General features: G+C 24.9%; 2 protein-coding genes and 1 long non-coding RNA gene across 3 annotated transcripts; all 3 read right to left on the bottom strand.

Annotated features, from left to right (window-relative positions):
* Positions 1 to 47: 47 nt before the first annotated feature.
* Positions 48 to 695, bottom strand: LOC108482508 (uncharacterized). Its single transcript, XM_017785642.2, has one exon. It carries the CDS (start codon positions 548 to 550, stop codon positions 194 to 196), a length of 357 nt encoding a protein of 118 aa, XP_017641131.1. The 5' UTR covers positions 551 to 695; the 3' UTR covers positions 48 to 193.
* Positions 696 to 2,215: 1,520 nt separating this feature from the next.
* Positions 2,216 to 6,827, bottom strand: LOC108481747 (uncharacterized). The gene is made up of 6 exons (XM_017784832.2): positions 6,821 to 6,827; positions 6,031 to 6,193; positions 5,190 to 5,344; positions 4,229 to 4,529; positions 3,087 to 3,256; positions 2,216 to 2,518 (listed from the first exon to the last, which is right to left on the bottom strand). The coding sequence occupies exons 1-6, from the start codon at positions 6,825 to 6,827 to the stop codon at positions 2,346 to 2,348; spliced, it is 969 nt and encodes a 322-aa protein (XP_017640321.2). The 3' UTR covers positions 2,216 to 2,345.
* Positions 6,828 to 10,832: 4,005 nt separating this feature from the next.
* On the bottom strand, positions 10,833 to 14,078 carry LOC108482804 (uncharacterized). The gene is made up of 7 exons (XR_001870947.2): positions 14,018 to 14,078; positions 13,459 to 13,494; positions 12,265 to 12,294; positions 11,954 to 11,998; positions 11,664 to 11,708; positions 11,221 to 11,259; positions 10,833 to 10,847 (listed from the first exon to the last, which is right to left on the bottom strand). It is a non-coding gene; the product is annotated as an uncharacterized LOC108482804 (long non-coding RNA).
* Between the last annotated feature and the right edge of the window lie 3,358 nt (positions 14,079 to 17,436).

The following is a 17,436-nucleotide window of genomic DNA, read 5'->3' as shown; positions in this document are numbered from 1 at the left end:
AGAAAAAAGAGCCGAAATCTGTCAAACTGCAAATAACGAAATCAAAAGGGAAATTGGGATTTTATTGCAACTATTATTACTTCAATTCTTTTTGTTGAATTAAACAAGACAAGAAGAGTAGTATATTAATCTATGAATCTAGAGCTAAATTAAGGTGAAAAAAGAGCTCAAATTCACATATATTAAGCTGATTTCATTCACTACTTAGCAGATCCACCGCAGGATCCAGCAAATCCAAAGCTGACGGTGTTGAATTAAGAAAAATCATTCCTTTGCCAGCAGATAGCTTCTTCCTTTGAAGACATTTAGGCCCGTAAGCCCTCCTCGTCGCCACAAAGCAAGGAAAGCTGTCGACGGCAACGGAAAATGATCGAACGTCGTTGGACGGCGGAGCGGGCAGCGAGATCTGAAAAACGGGACTCAGTCGGTGTGATCTAGCGCTGATTCGCGAGTCCCTAAGTCGAGCTAGTGCACCGGGTTTGAGGTACTTTAGGAAAGGCTCGGATCGAGTAAGGGAATGCCTGGGAAAGGACCGGCACCGGAGATCCATCTTCGGCGGCGGAATGTTAAACGACAAGGTAAACGCCGTATCCTTTTTTTGGGAGAGTGGAAGTAGGGTTTGGCCGTTTGGGGATTAGGGATTTAAGGTGAAAGTTTTTAAGGAGAAGGGAGAAAGCGGGAAAATAAGGGAGGGAATGGGAGAGCTTTGAAAAGTGAGGGTAGTTTTTTGGTCAAATTGTGGTCTTCGTCTCTCCACTATGCTAAAATCCAATATTTAGTTCCTATATTTTATTTTGTTATAATTTGGTCCTTCTATTTTAATAAATGTCCTTAGTGAGAAAAAGTTTTATGAAACCTAAATTGAATCATAATTTTCTGGAAGGTCAAGACTCTCATAGGTCGGGTCACTCACCTAGGCCTGAAAGTCCGCCAAAAAATGAAAGTTTTTGGACAAAATATGAAACTCAAAAAATGGGTTTGAGTAAAACTTAAAGCTCATTTTCTATATGAGTCGAGCCTTGGGTAAGAATTTTCTAGCCTAGCATGGCCTAGCCCAACTCGACCTAAATATTATGTTATAAAAGAATATTATATTAATTATATATGATAAATAATATTTATATATATTAATATTATAATTATAAATAATAATTAAATCCAACCTAAAATAAAAATTTTATATTTAATATAATAAAATATTTATTATATTTATGGTAGTTTCTTTTAATATAATATTTTTAATGTATTTTTAATGTGTTGGAAAACTCTTATTTTAACTTTTTAGTGCATTTAGTGTATTATATTTTTTAAATATTTTAATTTTAAATAAAAATTAATTAAAAATCAAATATGAGTGGGCTAAGTCGGGTTCATATCTGCTTTTCTTAAATTGAGTCAAACTTAAGCAAAAAAGTAAGCCCATTTTTCGGGCCAACCCTAGACTTGGAAATGTAGTCTAAATACCTTGCATAAGTTCGGCTTGAACACAGCCTAGCCTGGTATATGAACACCTATTGACACTAGAGGTAAGTTTACCATTATGTTAATTTATAATTTTCAAAAGGACTTAAAAGCAAATTTCAATAAAAATACCATAAATGCCCTTATACTAGAAGTCGAATTAGATATCGCTTATACTTAAAAGAAATGGATAAATTAGTTCTTATACATTAGATCAAAGAGCAAATTAATCATTCTATTAAAACTTTCATCAATTTCTACTATTAAAAACGAGTTATTGTATGTCAGCATGAGGTACACATCACACTCCACATGTAACTGTTTGGTTATTCCATCAACCACACCAATTTTTAACAATAGAAATTAATGAAGTTTTTAACAGCAAAGATTAGTTTGCTCTTTGATCTAACTACGAGAACTGATTTACGCATTTGAGTAAATGAGGTAAAATGTAATCTAACTCTCAATATAAGGACCTCCATAACATTTTTATCGCAATTTTTCTATTCAAAGGAGAACAAGGCCACTACTTGTCTCCCTAAATTCGTTGTGTTAATAAAGTTCTTTTTAACCCATATTTCAACTAAAATATTTTAAAAAAATCTCGATTTTAAACATACTAAATTATTTAAAACAAAACTTCTATCTATTTTTTTAATATTTACAGATATTCAACTTATTTTTACAAATTTAAATATTAGGGATTCAAATATTTTAGTAATGATTAGCTGATCCATTATAATTAAAATAATAATTAAATTGGGAATTGAATATTGAAATAAAGTATTTTTAAGATTAAATCAACATATCTTCTAACATAAAATCCACTCTCAAATATTAAGGCATATAAATATCCTCTTTATATGATATTACTTTGCCTTATTTCAGGGACTACTTTCTTCCTTTGCCTTTGCCTTTGCCTTTTGGTCAATTATTTCCATTGACATTTTAATGAATTCTACTTCAATTTTCATATCATCACATCCTCTTAAATCTTCCAATTTTATAAACTTGGGAAAGCCCCATGCTTTATCTTCTACACTAAACAAAGCTTTACCTGCAAAAAAAAAATATATATATATATATATATATATTGAAATATTAAAAAATAGTATTTATCTAAAGCACTTGTGATTTATAAAAAAAAAAAATAGAAATAAGATGTGAGTTCAAACGTGTTGAAGCACGTTTATCCTCTTATTTAAAGTTAGAAAGAGATTATGCTTAATTCTAAACTTGTATCAACAAACATTTTCATTTTTGGCCAATTTTTTTTCATTTATTCATTATTAGTTAAAATTAATATTTGATGTATCGTCGGTGCATAAGTCTCATGCACCATCAATGAATAATAGCATGACCAATATTCATCATTAAATTAAACAAAAAAAACACGAAGACTTCTAATAAATACTAAAATTTTATTTAAACATAATAAATGTTAATCATAACAATAACTCTTGAATTTAAAATTTCGAGTTTAAGAATTTAGGGTTTTAGCATTTAATTATGTTTAAATAAAGTTATCTTTGTTTAAATATAAATCCTTCGCTATTGTTTGTATGTTATATAATATTCACCTATGACACGTAAAATTTATATACCGAAATGCATCAAATACTGACCTGATCGTGATAATTTTTTGACATCACGATTGGTTAGAGAAAGCTTGAATTCAAGGTGCATTTTCCATCCCAAAGGAAATTCGGTTTGGTTTCCCTTTTGTAGCAGGCATAGGGAAATGGACATGTATCTGTTGTTCATTTCATCAATTCCTTTGTATAGATGTAATCTCCTGCATATATATATATATACATATATTTGAACAGAACAGATGTAATACCAAATAATACATGTCTGAATATCTATAACTAAAATCAAATTAATATAAGTACGAAAATATCGAAAGTCGGAAAATATTTTAAAATAGGACTCATACATTAAGGGTGTAATTAAGCTGAGTCAAGTCTGAATACTAACAAGCTCAAGCTTGAGCTCAACTCAAAATTCGGAGCTTGATACTCAATTCAAGCTAGATCGAACATCTATTTTTAAGTTAGAGATATAAACGAGCTCAATCTCAATGAGCTTAGCTTGATAATTATATATATCAAGAGAAATAATGTAATTTAATACAATAAAAATATATATTAAAAATGAAAAACTCGATAAGACTTGCGAGCCTTTCGAGCTAAGTATTAGTAAGCTCGAATTTGGCTCAGTTCCATAATTACCAAATTGAGTTCAAGTTTTTCTTTTAGTCAAACTCAAGTAGCTTGCGAGCACTAGTATCTCATTTACACCTCTATCATACATGTTAGGGCATAAATCCAGAATAAATATGATAAAAGACCCATGCATAGTATTTACACATACTAAGACTTTAACTGGGGCATCAAAATGCTTAAGACCTCAACTTTATGATTTTATCCCATACTTAGCCTTTAATGCATATAACATAAGAGATAATAATTAAAATGAAAAAAAGGTCTAATTCTGAATTCAATCCCTCTATTTTACGAAAAATAAGAACATATTTTGTCTACTTTAATTCATCAGAATTTGATATTTATACTTTACGAAAATTAAAAATTCAGTCCATTTGTTAGTGAAACACATGAACTCTCAAGTTTCGTAAAGTACGAGGATCATATTCTAACAAATTAAAGTAGATGGACTAATTTTTCAATTTTTGTAAAGTAAAAAAGATGAAATTCATAATTAGAAAAAAAAAATTGAAGATTGATGAGTGGCAAAATAAACTAACCATTTGTAGACTTCTTCCAAATTAGATCGAAAAGTGAATGGTTTTGAATATACGCCTCTTGTTGTCTCCAAAAGAAAAAGTCTGTTCACATTCCATGTGTAGACTTTCTTGCTTTCTTTCATTAGGGTTCGGAAAGAAGCCCTAGTTTTGCTTTCGTCTTTCAAAACAAAAACCTCCACTCCAAACGCACATTCATCTTTCACTAGATATCCGTTCAACGGGTTTTCGAAGCATCCCGGAGGAACTATCTGAGAAAGTTTCAATTCCTTGTTCTTCCCATTAAATCGCTTCACGTCGGTATCTAAATCATCATTATCAAGAAAGATGATTATAAAAGGATTTGCAATGAAAATTTCCATAAAAAAGTGTCTAATTTGGTTTTTAGTCCCTTTACTTTGTTGAAGTTTGGAATTTAATCTCTCCACTTTAATATGGTCCATCCACTTTTGTAATGTTGTTAGCAAGTTCAAATTAATAAAACTATTAGTTGTTGTCGTTAAAGTTTAACATGATTTTTTTTTTAAAACAGACATAATCATCCTAGTGACATGTAAATTCATCGTTGGTTAAACTTGGTTAATTGAATTTCCACCGGTAAAAATTTTTATGTCATCACTTAAATGATAATAACCGACTAAACCAAATTAAAAAGGATTAAATCTTAAATTTCAACAAAATAAAAAGGACTAAAAGCAAATTAGACCAAAAAGATCATTTCATTGTAGATAAATAGATATTTCATTACGAAATATTCTCTTTTCTTTTTTACGACGGAGCAATCTCATTTTTCTCTTATGGTTAGGGGCGAATGCAAGGGAGCGGGAGTGCCCTCCCCCCCTTCCAATGGTAAAATTGCTTCTAATGTTCAAATATAATGGTCAAATTTATTTTGACCCCCCAAAAATTGTAATTCAATTCAATTTGATATAGTTAAAAAGATAATTAGAATTATTAATCCAACCTTGAATGCTCAAATATCTGTTGTTAAGTTGATCATGTAGGAAAAAGATCACAACAGCTTTAATCTCCTCGTCCAATTTTTTAGAGCTCACAAATTCCAAGCCGAGAGAGACATGTGGACTTTCTTTCTCGACACTGAGGTATAGTAGTAAATGCCTGCAAGAAATTATGCACCATCGTGTTAATTGTTGTGCTTTAAGTTCAATATTTAGCTCAATTACTTTGTGCGATAATCATATTTAAAAGTTATTATCCAATAAGTTCGGATTCGAGTTCCAAATATATGTAATTGTTTCTCTTATCTAAGTCTATTCATAGCCAAACAGCCTATTCGATCTATATCAAGTCGGGTTTGAATATTTAGAAGTAACTATGTATGGTGTTGATACCATACATGAGTCTGGCCCTAACCCAACTAGCTCTAACCCATAGATACCTCAACTTCTTTTTACGCATATATATTCAAGCTAAGATTCAATGTAACATATAAAGACCTAGACTTCTATTTAAACCTATCTAAGGATCGAGCTATCCAGCCAAACCCATTTGAAAGGGTATGGATGGAATTATCAAGCTCGAACAATGAGTTTGGATAAAACAAAATAAGTTCATATTTTGCGATAGACAATATTTGAGCAAGTATGTATAATGTTAAATGCTATACATAAGTTTAACCCTAAACTAACTTAGTTACTCTCGTAGAGATTTCTACTTTTATTCTCGTAGTATCTTTTATTTTTGTAAAAAGGAAAAATGACACTACAAAAATTTTTACAATGCAAAGGAGATTTCGATTTTAGGATAAGAAAAACCGAGATTAAATATCGAATTCAGAAACATACCACGTAAAGCCACTAGCTTCGAACTCATCTGATTTATAATTCTTGAGTTTATTTTTTTTAAGGCTTTTGATAAGTGACCAGAATGACTTGATTTTTACTATGTAGTGTCTCGGCGGCAATTCTCGCCATCTCGTTAATGTCTTATTACCGACGTCGGATTTACCTGAATATATTCTTGAAAAAATTTTAAAATAAAATAAAAGAATCACACAATTTATTTAAGCCAATTAATTTAAATAGACCCAAATTTTCAAATAAATCAATCAATGATATGGTACATCAACTTGTTCACGAGTTAGATTATTCATCCGAGTCGATAGGTCCGATTGAGTCTCGATAGGGTTATTATTTTATATAAAAATAAAAATACCACGAAAATAATATTTTTATTTTATAAAAATAATTGTCCCAATTATATCATTTTAGATTGAACCTAAAATAGGTTTCTTGTATTAATTTCATCCATGGGTAATTAAATAATTTTTTAAAGAAAATGAAAAATTATGAAAATTTTATTTAATATTTAATATGAGAATTTGATTTTTATTTTAATTTTCAAATAACATAAAAATTGTTAAATTTATTTAATTTTTAAATGTTTAGATGTCTCTATAAGATAAATTTTGTTTACTATCGATCAACAAAATCAAATTTTCATGTGTAAAATAATTATCTCGAAAATATTTGAATATTTAGGCGATATTTAATTGAAATTTATGTATAATTTCAAAATTTTATTCCCAAAACATATATTAATCAACATTGATATAAATGTAGACCAAAGTTTTACCTTCCATTGCATCTTTAAATTTGTCCCAAAGTGTTGTCCGACCTAAAAATTAAAAAAAATTGCATTAGTTAAAAATAATATAAATTTAAGCAAAATTCATATATAGTTTTAAAATTTATCTCCATAAAACATATATTAAACGGAGTTGATTAAAAATGTAGATAGAGTCTTTACTTTTCGTTTCTTCCAGACGTGTTTACGTACCTAAAATAAATAAATAAACCTTCGATTATTTTCTATAGTGATATTATATTAAACTGATTTGTTTAAAATAAATTTCAATAAATTCATCTTCAAAAATTAAACCATATTTAAAAATATAAAATTGGATAATTTTCTATTTTTATATATGTAGATTAAAGTATTTACCTTTCAGTTTTTCATTCCGTTTGTCTTACGAACTTGCCGTTGCATCCGAAATAAAATAGATAAAAAATAAATCATTTAATTATTTTATCTAGCGATATTATATTAAACTGATTTGTTTAAAAATATTTATTTTAATAATTTCATCTTCACCTAGTTAAACCATTTTTATTTTTTATTTAATATGCAATATGATATGAGAATTTTAATTCAAATTATTAATAATGTAAATTGATTTATTTTTTTTAGACGTGTATGTAAATGTTTTTACCTTCGATTCATCATTACGTTTTTCCTTGAACTCGAAGTCGTACCTAAAATAAAAACATATAAATAAATCATTTAATTATTTTCTCCAAGATATCATATTAAACCGATTTGTTTTAAATATGTTTATTTTAATAATTTCATCTTCACCTACTTAAACCATTTTTATTTTTATTTTTGATTTAACATGTAATGTGGTATGAGAATTTTAATTCAAAATTTTTACAGTGTATTCAGCTAAAATAATTTTTTTTAGATGTGTAGATTAAGGTTTTTACCTTTAGATTCTTCTTTAGGTTTTTCCTCCGGACTGTTGTCATATATAAAATAAAAATAGATAAATAAATAAATCATTTAATTATTTTCTCGAGTGATATCATATTAAACTGATTTGTTTAGAATATGCTCGTTTTTTTCTAATAATTTCATCTTCACCTAGTTAAAGCATTTTTATTTTTATTTTTGATTTAATTTGCAATGATATGAGAATTTTAATTCAAAATTTTAACAATGTAAATTCGGCTAAAGTAATTTATTCTTTAGACATGTAGATTAAGGTATTTACCTTTTTGTTCCTCATTACGTTTTTCTTCTAAACCTGTAGTCGTTTCTAAAATAAAAACGGATAAGTAAGTGAATTAATAAATCATTCAATCATTTTCTCTAACAATGTAAATTTGGCTAAAATAATTTATATTTTAGACGTGTAGGTTAAGGTCTTTACCTTTCGATACCTCATTAAGTTTTTTCTTTGAATCTGTTGCCGTAACTAAAATAAAAACAAACAAATAAAAATTTAACTACTTTCTCTAACAATGTAAGTGTAGATTAAGGTTTTTACCTTTCTGTTCTTCATTACGTTTTTCTTCCGAACCTATAGTCGTATCAAAAATAAAAGCGGATAAATAAATAAATAAATAAATCATTCAATTATTTTCTCTAGTAATATCATATTAAACAATTAGTTAAATATGATCTTCTTAAATAATTTCATCTTCACCTAGTTAAAAAAATTAATTTTATTTTTGATTTATGAGAATTTTGATTCAAAATTTTAACAATGTAAATTGGGCTAAAATAATTTATTTTTTAGACATGTAGATTAAGATCTTTACCTTTTGTTCGTCATTAAGTTTTTCTTCTAAACCTGTAGTCGTTTCTAAAATAAAAACGGATAAGTAAATAAATTAATAAATCATTTTCTCCAATAATGTAAATTTGGCTAAAATAATTTATTTTTTAGACATGTAGGTTAAGGTCTTTACCTTTCGATTCCTCATGAAGTTTTTTCTTTGAATCTGTTGTCGTAACTAAAATAAAAACAAACAAATAAAACATTTAATTACTTTATCCAACGATATCGTTTTAAACTATTTGCTTAAAAATGCTTATTTTAACAATTTTATTTTTATTTTTGATTTAATATGCAATATGAGGTGGGAATTTTAATTCAAATCTTTAACAATGTAAATTCGACTAAAATTATTTATTTTTAAACATGTAGGTTAAAATTTTTACCTTCGATTCATCATTACGTTTTTCCTTGAATCAGATTAGTAAACAAACAAATAAATAAATCATTTAATTATTTTCTCCCATAATATCATAATAAATTAAATTGTTTAAAATATGTTTTTTAATAAATGTGTGGATGTCTCTATAACAACTTAATGTGTAATTTCAAAATTCATTCCCAAAAACATATATTAACCAATATTGATGTAAATGTATATTAAAGTTTTACCTTTCGTTGGATCTTCATGTTTCTCCTTGAAAGGTGATCTCTTACCTAAAAAAATTAAAAAAAAATGTATTAGTTAAAATTAAAATAAATTTAATCAAAATTCATATATAATTTTAAAATTTATCATCATAAAATATATATTAAACGAATTTGATGAAAAAATGTATAGGTTAGGGTTCTTACTTTTCGATTCTTCCGGACGTGTTCCTATCGTAAAATAATAAATGATAATTAAACAATCGATTATTTTTTATAGTGATATTATATTGAGCTGATTTGTTTAAAATATTTTTTAATAATTTAATCCTCAACAAGTTAAACAATATTTTAAAAATATAAAATACATTTTGTTAATTAATATGCCATAATTTTAATCATAATTCAAAATTTTAACGGTGTAAAATTAGATAAATTTTTATTTAAAAATAAATAAATAAATAAATCATTTAATTATTTTTTCTAGTGATATCATATTAAATTGATTTATTTAAAAATATTTATTTTAATAATTTCATCATCACCTACTTAAACTATTTATTCGACTAAAATAATTTATTCTTTAGACGCGTAGATTAAGGTCTTTACTTTTGATTCTTCATTACGTTTTCTTCCAAACTTGTAGGCGTACCTAAAATAAAAAAAATAAATGGATAAATAAATAAATAAATAAATCATTCAATTATTTTCTCTAACAATATAAATTCGCCAAAATAATTTATTCTTTAAATGTGTAGATTAAAGTCTTTACTTTTCAGTTCTTGATTACGTTTTTCTTCCGAACCTGTGGCCGTACCTAAAATAAAAACGGATAAATAAAAAAGTAAATCATTCAATTATTTTTAGCTAACAATGTAAATTCGGCTAAATTAATATAATTTTTGGACATGTAGATTAAGTTCCTTACTTTTCCGTTCTTCATTGCGTTTTCCTTCCAAACTTGTAGTCGTATCTAAAATAAAAACGGATAAATAAATAAATCATTCAATTATTTTCTCTAACAATGTAAAATTAGCCAAAATAAATTATTTTTTACACATGTAGATTAAGGTCTTTACTTTTCGATTCCTCATTTCGTTTTTCTTCGAACTCATGCCTAAAATAAAATGGATAAATAAATAAATCATTCAATTATTTTCTCTAGTGATACCATATTAAATTGATTTGTTTAATATTTTTTAAATAATTTCATCTTCACCTAGTTAAAACATTTTTATTTTTGATTTAATATGCAATATGATATGAGAATTTCAATTCAAAATTTTAACAACATAAATTCGCTAAAATAATTTATTTTTTAGGCGTGTAGATTAAGGTATTTACCTTTCTTTTCTTCATCACGTTTTTCTCCAAACCAGTAGTCATACCTAAAATAAAACAGATAAATAAATAAATCATTTAATTATTTTCTCCAATGATATCATATTAAACTGATTTGTCTAAAATATGTTTTTTTAAAATAATTTCATCTTAACCTAGTTAAGCGGTTTTTATTTTTATTTTTGATTTAATATGTGATATGACACGAGAATTTCAATTCAAATTTTTAACAATGTAAATTCGACTAAAATAATTTACTTTTTAGACATATAGGTTAGAGTTTTTACTTTTCGATTCTTCATTACGTTTTCCTCCGGACTGTTATTGTCATACCTAAAATAAAAACAAACAAATAAATCATTTAATTATTTTCCCGGTGACATTATATTAAACTGATTTGTTTAAAATAAATAAATAAATTAAGTTAAATATTTAATCAAGATAAAATTTAAAATTATCCCAAAAAAATCATATATTAACCAATATTTATTAAGTGCACATTAAAGTTTTTACCTTTGTTTTCATCTTTTCCTTTGTCCTTCAAAGGTGTTGCCATACCAAAATTAAAATTGAAATTAATTTTATACGTGTATATTCTATTTTCATATTATATATTTAATCAAAATTCAAATTTAATTTTAAAATTTATCTCGAACAAATATATATTAACCAGTATGTATATAAAAGTGTAAATTAAAATTTTTACCTTTCTTATCGCCATGTATATCCTTTGAAGATGCTGTATCTAAAATAAACAAATAAAAATAAAATAATTGTTTAAAATTTTTGGTTTAAAATAAGTTCTTTAATTAATAAAAATTCGTACTAATTTCATTAAATAAATTTTTAATAATAATTTTATAAAAAATCAGGTTCGTTTTTCATGTATAATATATTGGTTAATATATATTTTGGGAAATAGAATATATATAATTTGATACAAATTGAAAGAAAAGTATTAACCAGGGGCATAGGTAGGGGTTGGTAGGGCCCGATCCCCTAAAATGATAGACTATTAAAATGGTAAAATTGTAATTTTTTACTATATTAAAAATTACAATTTTATTTCGACCTCTAGAAAAAATTTCCTGACTTCACCGATGATATTAACCAATATTAATATGAAAAAAGTGTAGATTAAATCCTTACCTTTCCCTTTATGTTGGTGTTGGTCTTCAATATGCAAAATTATTTCTGAAATAAAATTTTAGGGATTAAATTATAATTTTATCTTGTTAATTTAAATTTTTTAAAAAAATAACTTAAATAAAAAATTTCATTTTAGAGAGGCCGAGACGTAGCAGCCTCCATACTAAATATAAGAATCAAATCTTTAAAATAATATATAATGATAATTATTGCATCATTATTACTCAAGAGATTAATTTCAATAATATTCAAGGATATATATTTTAGAAAAGTGTAGATTAAATCCTTACCTTCCGATGTCTCTTCAGGTCCGTCTTCAGAACACACGTCGATATCTAAAATAAAAATATTATATTATATAACATCAGAATAATATATAAACACTATAATAATTATGCAATTTTACGTGGCGTAATTACTGCTCAAGAAATATTTAAACATATATTTTCTAAATATATTCATTTAATGGTAATTTTAATTCAATTTTATATAATATAAAATGCCAAAATTAATTATTTTTTAAATGTTGGCATCTGTATATTATATATATTTTAAAAATGTATCCCCGAAACACAGTAACCAATGTCGATATAAACCATACCTTTCGTTCCATCCTTAAATTTGTCCGCACCTAAATAAAAATAAATAAGTTAAAATAAAATAATATATTGTCGTTCGAATATGCAATTTATACAATGTTTTTTATTTTAATTTATTTTTGAAATATAAATAGTTTGGTTAAATTTATTTATTTATTTAAATGTGTTAGTTTCCAGTAAAAGTGTTTACGGGTTGGGTTTAAACATGACATTAACACACTTTATACTTGCTCAAGCTCGGCTTGACTTGAAATATAGACCTAATATTCTACCCAAGCCCCCAGTATTTGTCAATAACTAATTCAAGCTTATTTTAGACTTACCGGTATTATTATTATTATTTAAAAATATTTATATTATTTATAATTTAACTTTTAATAAATTTATGTAATTTTAATGTTTACATTATAATATCATATAGGATTAATATATACGAGGTACCTAAACTTGACAACTTATACCTATTTGGTATCTTTTTTTTTTAAATTGATTTTTTTAGGTACTTGATTGACATGCTAAAATACTCTAACGCGATATTGACGACTAATAGCATAGTGACATATGACGATATCATATTTTAATATATGACAAAATTAAAAAAAAAATTCTCACATGCTGAAATGTAAGACTGCCACGTATCACTATGCTATTGGTCGTCAGTACCACATCAATATATTTTAATGGTGTTGGTTAGGTACCTAAAAAAAAGTACAAAGTTCGCCTGCGTTTTTCAAGTTTAGATACTAAATAAATACAAGTTGTCAAATTCATGTACCTTATATATATTATCCCTATTATATATTAATGTAGATTTAATTTTCATATCTTACAAAATACATAATATATAAATATAATATAATATAATATATTACAAACTTAGAAAATGGGATGGGCTTTAAATGTTTGAGCCCGAGATTGATCCATATTTTAAATGAGCTTACTTTTTTTTATCTAAACATATTTTTCCGGTATAATATTTTGTTCAAACTCTCAACCTTCTAGTTTAAATAACTAACCCGATCCTTGAACAGATTTAGTTTTTTGTACGATAAAAGCATATAATACATACTTTCTCTGTTTCTTAATAATTTATATAATTCTTTATTTTGTTTAAAATGTTGAGATCAAAATTCATTTTAAAAATTATATAAAAATAATAATATTAATGTACAAAGTGTGTAAATTGATGTATTTACCTTTCTCATCGCGAGGTTCCTCCTCTATTTCCATGTCTAAAATAAATAAATAAAATTATACAATTGAAATAAAAATAAACTAACCAATATTAGTTTTTTTGTGTCTTCAAAAAAATTATATTTTATAATATTAATATTAATATGCCTTTAAGAAAAATAATATTTATGGAAGTTTAAAATATGTTGTTAGTCCTCTATTTTGATAAAATTGGAAATTTAGCCTCTATTATTGAAAAGTTTAAAAAATAAAGTCTCACTTTTTTTTTTAGATTTAGAAATCTCAATCCAATCATTAAAATCATAAGCATTTTCCGTCAAAATTTGTCAAATTAGCATGTTGATTACGTTGCCCTCAATTCACGTGGCATATGATTGAATAAAAACAAATATGTTGAGAAATTTTAATAGAAACTACCAACGATGATAATGGCCGGGCTAGGATTTTTAAATTGAAAAAGTAGTACTTTTAAAATATAAAGACTAATCCCAGATTTTATAGAAGTATGGGGACTAATAGCATATATTAACCGATATGGAAAGTGTAGACTGAAAATTTTACCTTTCCCTTCTTCATGAGAACTTTCCTTCTGTGGTGTCTTCCCTGAAAATTAATTAATTAATTAATCATAAAGATTATTTAAATGGTTCTGTTTTGTTTTTCTCCTAATGATGTCATGTTGTATTGATTGGTTTAAGATGTTTTTTAATGGTTAAATTTTGTTGTTAGTCCTTTTACTTTGACAAAATTTCATGTTTAATCCCTATACTTACAAAAGATAAAAATTAAGTCCTACTTTTCAAATTTAAAAATCTTAGTCAAATCTTTAACATTTTTAGTATTTTTTGTCAAAATTTGTCAACTTGACATGTTCACTAAGCTATCCTCATATGATGTAATATATGATTGACGAAAAATAAACATGTTAAGTTAACAAATTTTGAGTGAAACTACCAACAACGATAATAATTGGACTAAGATCTTTAAATTAAACCGTTAACTTTTATAGTACAAGAATTAAATTTCAAATTATGTAGAAGTACAAGGACTGACAACATATTTTAACCTTTTTTATTAATCTCACTATCCACTAGTTAAACCATTTTTCTTAAATAATAAATTTTAAAATTATATATGAATTTTATTTGATTTTAATCTAATTTTCAAAGTATAAAAAATTTATATCATATCAATTTTATCTTAGTAAGGTATATAATAAATAAATGTAGTAATTTTTATACTATTTGAAAATTAAATTAAAACCCATATATATTTCTATGAAAAAAATTACAATTTTAAAATTTATCCAAGAAATAAATATATTAACAAATATCTATGATCAATAATATATATAAGCACAAATTTAGAAAAAATTTAAACTAATGATACTATCATTTATTTTACATCGTATTACTAAATTTACATTTAAAAATAATTATAATATTTAATTTAAAAATAATTAAAATTATTTAATTTATCTATGTTAATTTTCTTGATGTAAAATAGAGTTATTATTTGAATAGAATTAATAATGTTAATTGTTATTTGAAAATTTTCTATTATAATTTTTGGATAAGTTGATATATTTTAATTATATCCAACAATTCAAATAAAAATATTATTTTACGTTAATTTCTGCAATTAAAATTATAATATTGTAAAAATTAATTAAATATTAAACACATAAAATCATATAAAACATATGAAAAAGGAGATTGAAGTCTTTACGTGGTTCGAGTGTCAATCTTTTTTCGTAAACATAACAAGAAAATAAATAATTAATCATAAAAAACCTAAAACTCATATTTTAGAAATTATTTTAGGTATGTTTCCTAAAATCGAATTAAAAATTTGAAAATTATGAAAAGAAAAAAAATAACATGAACACAATATGAAAATACAATTTTTTTATATCAAACCGCTACGTATAAATAATAAAAAAATACGAAATAAATTAATAAATGAATTAATAGTTAAAAAACATGAAAAATAATATAAATGCAAATGAATAAAATTATTAAAAAAACTTATAAAATAAAAAAATTATATTAATATATAATACTTGAAAAATATATATATATATATATATAAAAGAGATTATAGTTTAATTAGTAACCTGTTAAACAAAAAATTCCACGGAACCCACTCTCAGGCATTGCTTACTTATCTTTAGAACAATATGCTCCAATGACCAATTTTACAAACCAACTTGATAATTAATTTGTGCTTTTATATCTTAAAATTCATAAACCAGAGAGTAAGCAAAGTATAAGGCTAACATATTCTTTGAGTATGTAAAAAGATTTATTTATTTATTTTTTTTAAATTTCGAAAACGAGTGATTAAATATAATTAGTTTTGATGTTGATGATTTTCCTTGATTATACATGATTTTGATTTGTGTAATAACAAATTTAGATCTCGAAGTTTAGATATTTTGTCAAATTAGTCTCGGTTTATCAGCAACGCTTGTGTAAATGTGTTGATGTTGAGGTTAAACATGTAGACATGAAAAACTAAATTTGTTATTATATTAATTAAAGTTATGTACAATTGATAAAAGACATTAATTGTCCTTAGTTGTTTACTTTCAATATTGAGAGAGATTAGAGATGTTTTTTCACCGTACTCTTTATATATTTGAAATTTAGTCCAATTGCTTTGTTTTTTTAATAATTTAATCCCTCTAGTTGCTGAAAACTACTATAGTTATGTTAAATTCTCTAGCGTAACAATTTTGAAACAATAAAATACTCACTTGGTAACATGACCAAAGACCGAACAAATAAAAACAATGGCCTTGGTCAATAAAAAATGATAAATTCATTATATAGTCCCTTCAAGTTTTATGAAATCATAAGTTGATACGATAGTAAAATTGTACTTTGACACATTATAATTTATTATTTATTTTTGTCCCCTTTTAAAGCAACCTTTTTTGGTTTTGCCTTTTTCGTGGTAACCATGCAAAGGATGATCTTTAACAATGTTAATAGTTAGACTTATATTTTTAAAAATAAAAAAATAGAGAAAATTATAGGGACTAAAATCTAAATGTATGAAAAGTACAAGAATTTAGAGCAATTTGAACCAAAGTATAAACCCAAATTCTCTACACACATGATATGATGTTGTTTTCTTGTATGTTAAAACAAGTTATACCCTTTCGTAAAAAAAGAAAAAAGAAAGTTATATTCCATTTTTCTTTATATAAACAAAGAATCTGATGCCCCTCCTTTGCCAGCATGGCGCGACTGTCAAGGAATTAGATTTGTTCTAGTCCCGTGACACACGAGTCATTTGTTATTGAAATTAAGAAGTAAAAAAAAAAAATGTTAGAATGAGGATCGATATTTTGAAAATAAAAAAACAATAATATTTTATGGGTCGATAGAGTTAGAAAAATAGGTCCGAACTCGTAACGACATTCGAGTTCGAGAAAACTTAAAATTAAAAAAATTCAAAAGCTCGAGAAAGTCTGAGTTTGTAAGCATTCGAGTTCAAAATCAAGTTTTAACTTAAATCTGAGATGAATCCAACCAAAAAACTTGAAAAACCTAAAATTTATATATATAATAGATATTAATAATTATATTATATGATATTACTTAATATAAAAAATATAAATAAATGATAATTATTTATTTTATAATGTATTATTAAAAATTTATTAATAGCAAAAATAATTAACAATAGATTTTTATGTTAAATTATAAAATATTTTTAAACACTACAAATATATAAAATAATAATTTTAAAATCTATAAAATAATAATTTTAAAATCTATAAAATTTAAATTTAATGATAATATAAAATAATAATCACATAATATGTGGATTTAATAATACGTAGTATTATACTTAATACAAATGATTAAACAGGACTTATTATGCATACTAATATCATTAATTATAAATTTAATGTTAAACCATATCTATTTCAATAAAAAATTTATCTATAAAATAATAAATTTAATAAT

This window comes from Gossypium arboreum, chromosome 4, assembly GCF_025698485.1.
Source record: "Gossypium arboreum isolate Shixiya-1 chromosome 4, ASM2569848v2, whole genome shotgun sequence".
In the NCBI taxonomy this organism is placed as follows: Eukaryota; Viridiplantae; Streptophyta; class Magnoliopsida; order Malvales; family Malvaceae; genus Gossypium; species Gossypium arboreum.
Note: the sequence above shows the minus strand (reverse complement) of the source record. Positions and strands in the feature narration are given on the sequence as shown.

Excerpts from the sequence above, each read along its gene's own strand:
- LOC108482508 (XM_017785642.2), bottom strand. The coding sequence starts at position 550 with ATGGATCTCCGGTGCCGGTCCTTTCCCAGGCATTCCCTTACTCGATCC.
- LOC108481747 (XM_017784832.2), bottom strand. Across the intron at positions 5,345-6,030 it reads GAAGCTAGTGGCTTTACGTG|GCATTTACTACTATACCTCA; the intron begins GTATGTTTCTGA and ends AATTTCTTGCAG. Across the intron at positions 2,519-3,086 it reads CAAAAAATTATCACGATCAG|GTAAAGCTTTGTTTAGTGTA; the intron begins GTCAGTATTTGA and ends TTTTTTTTGCAG.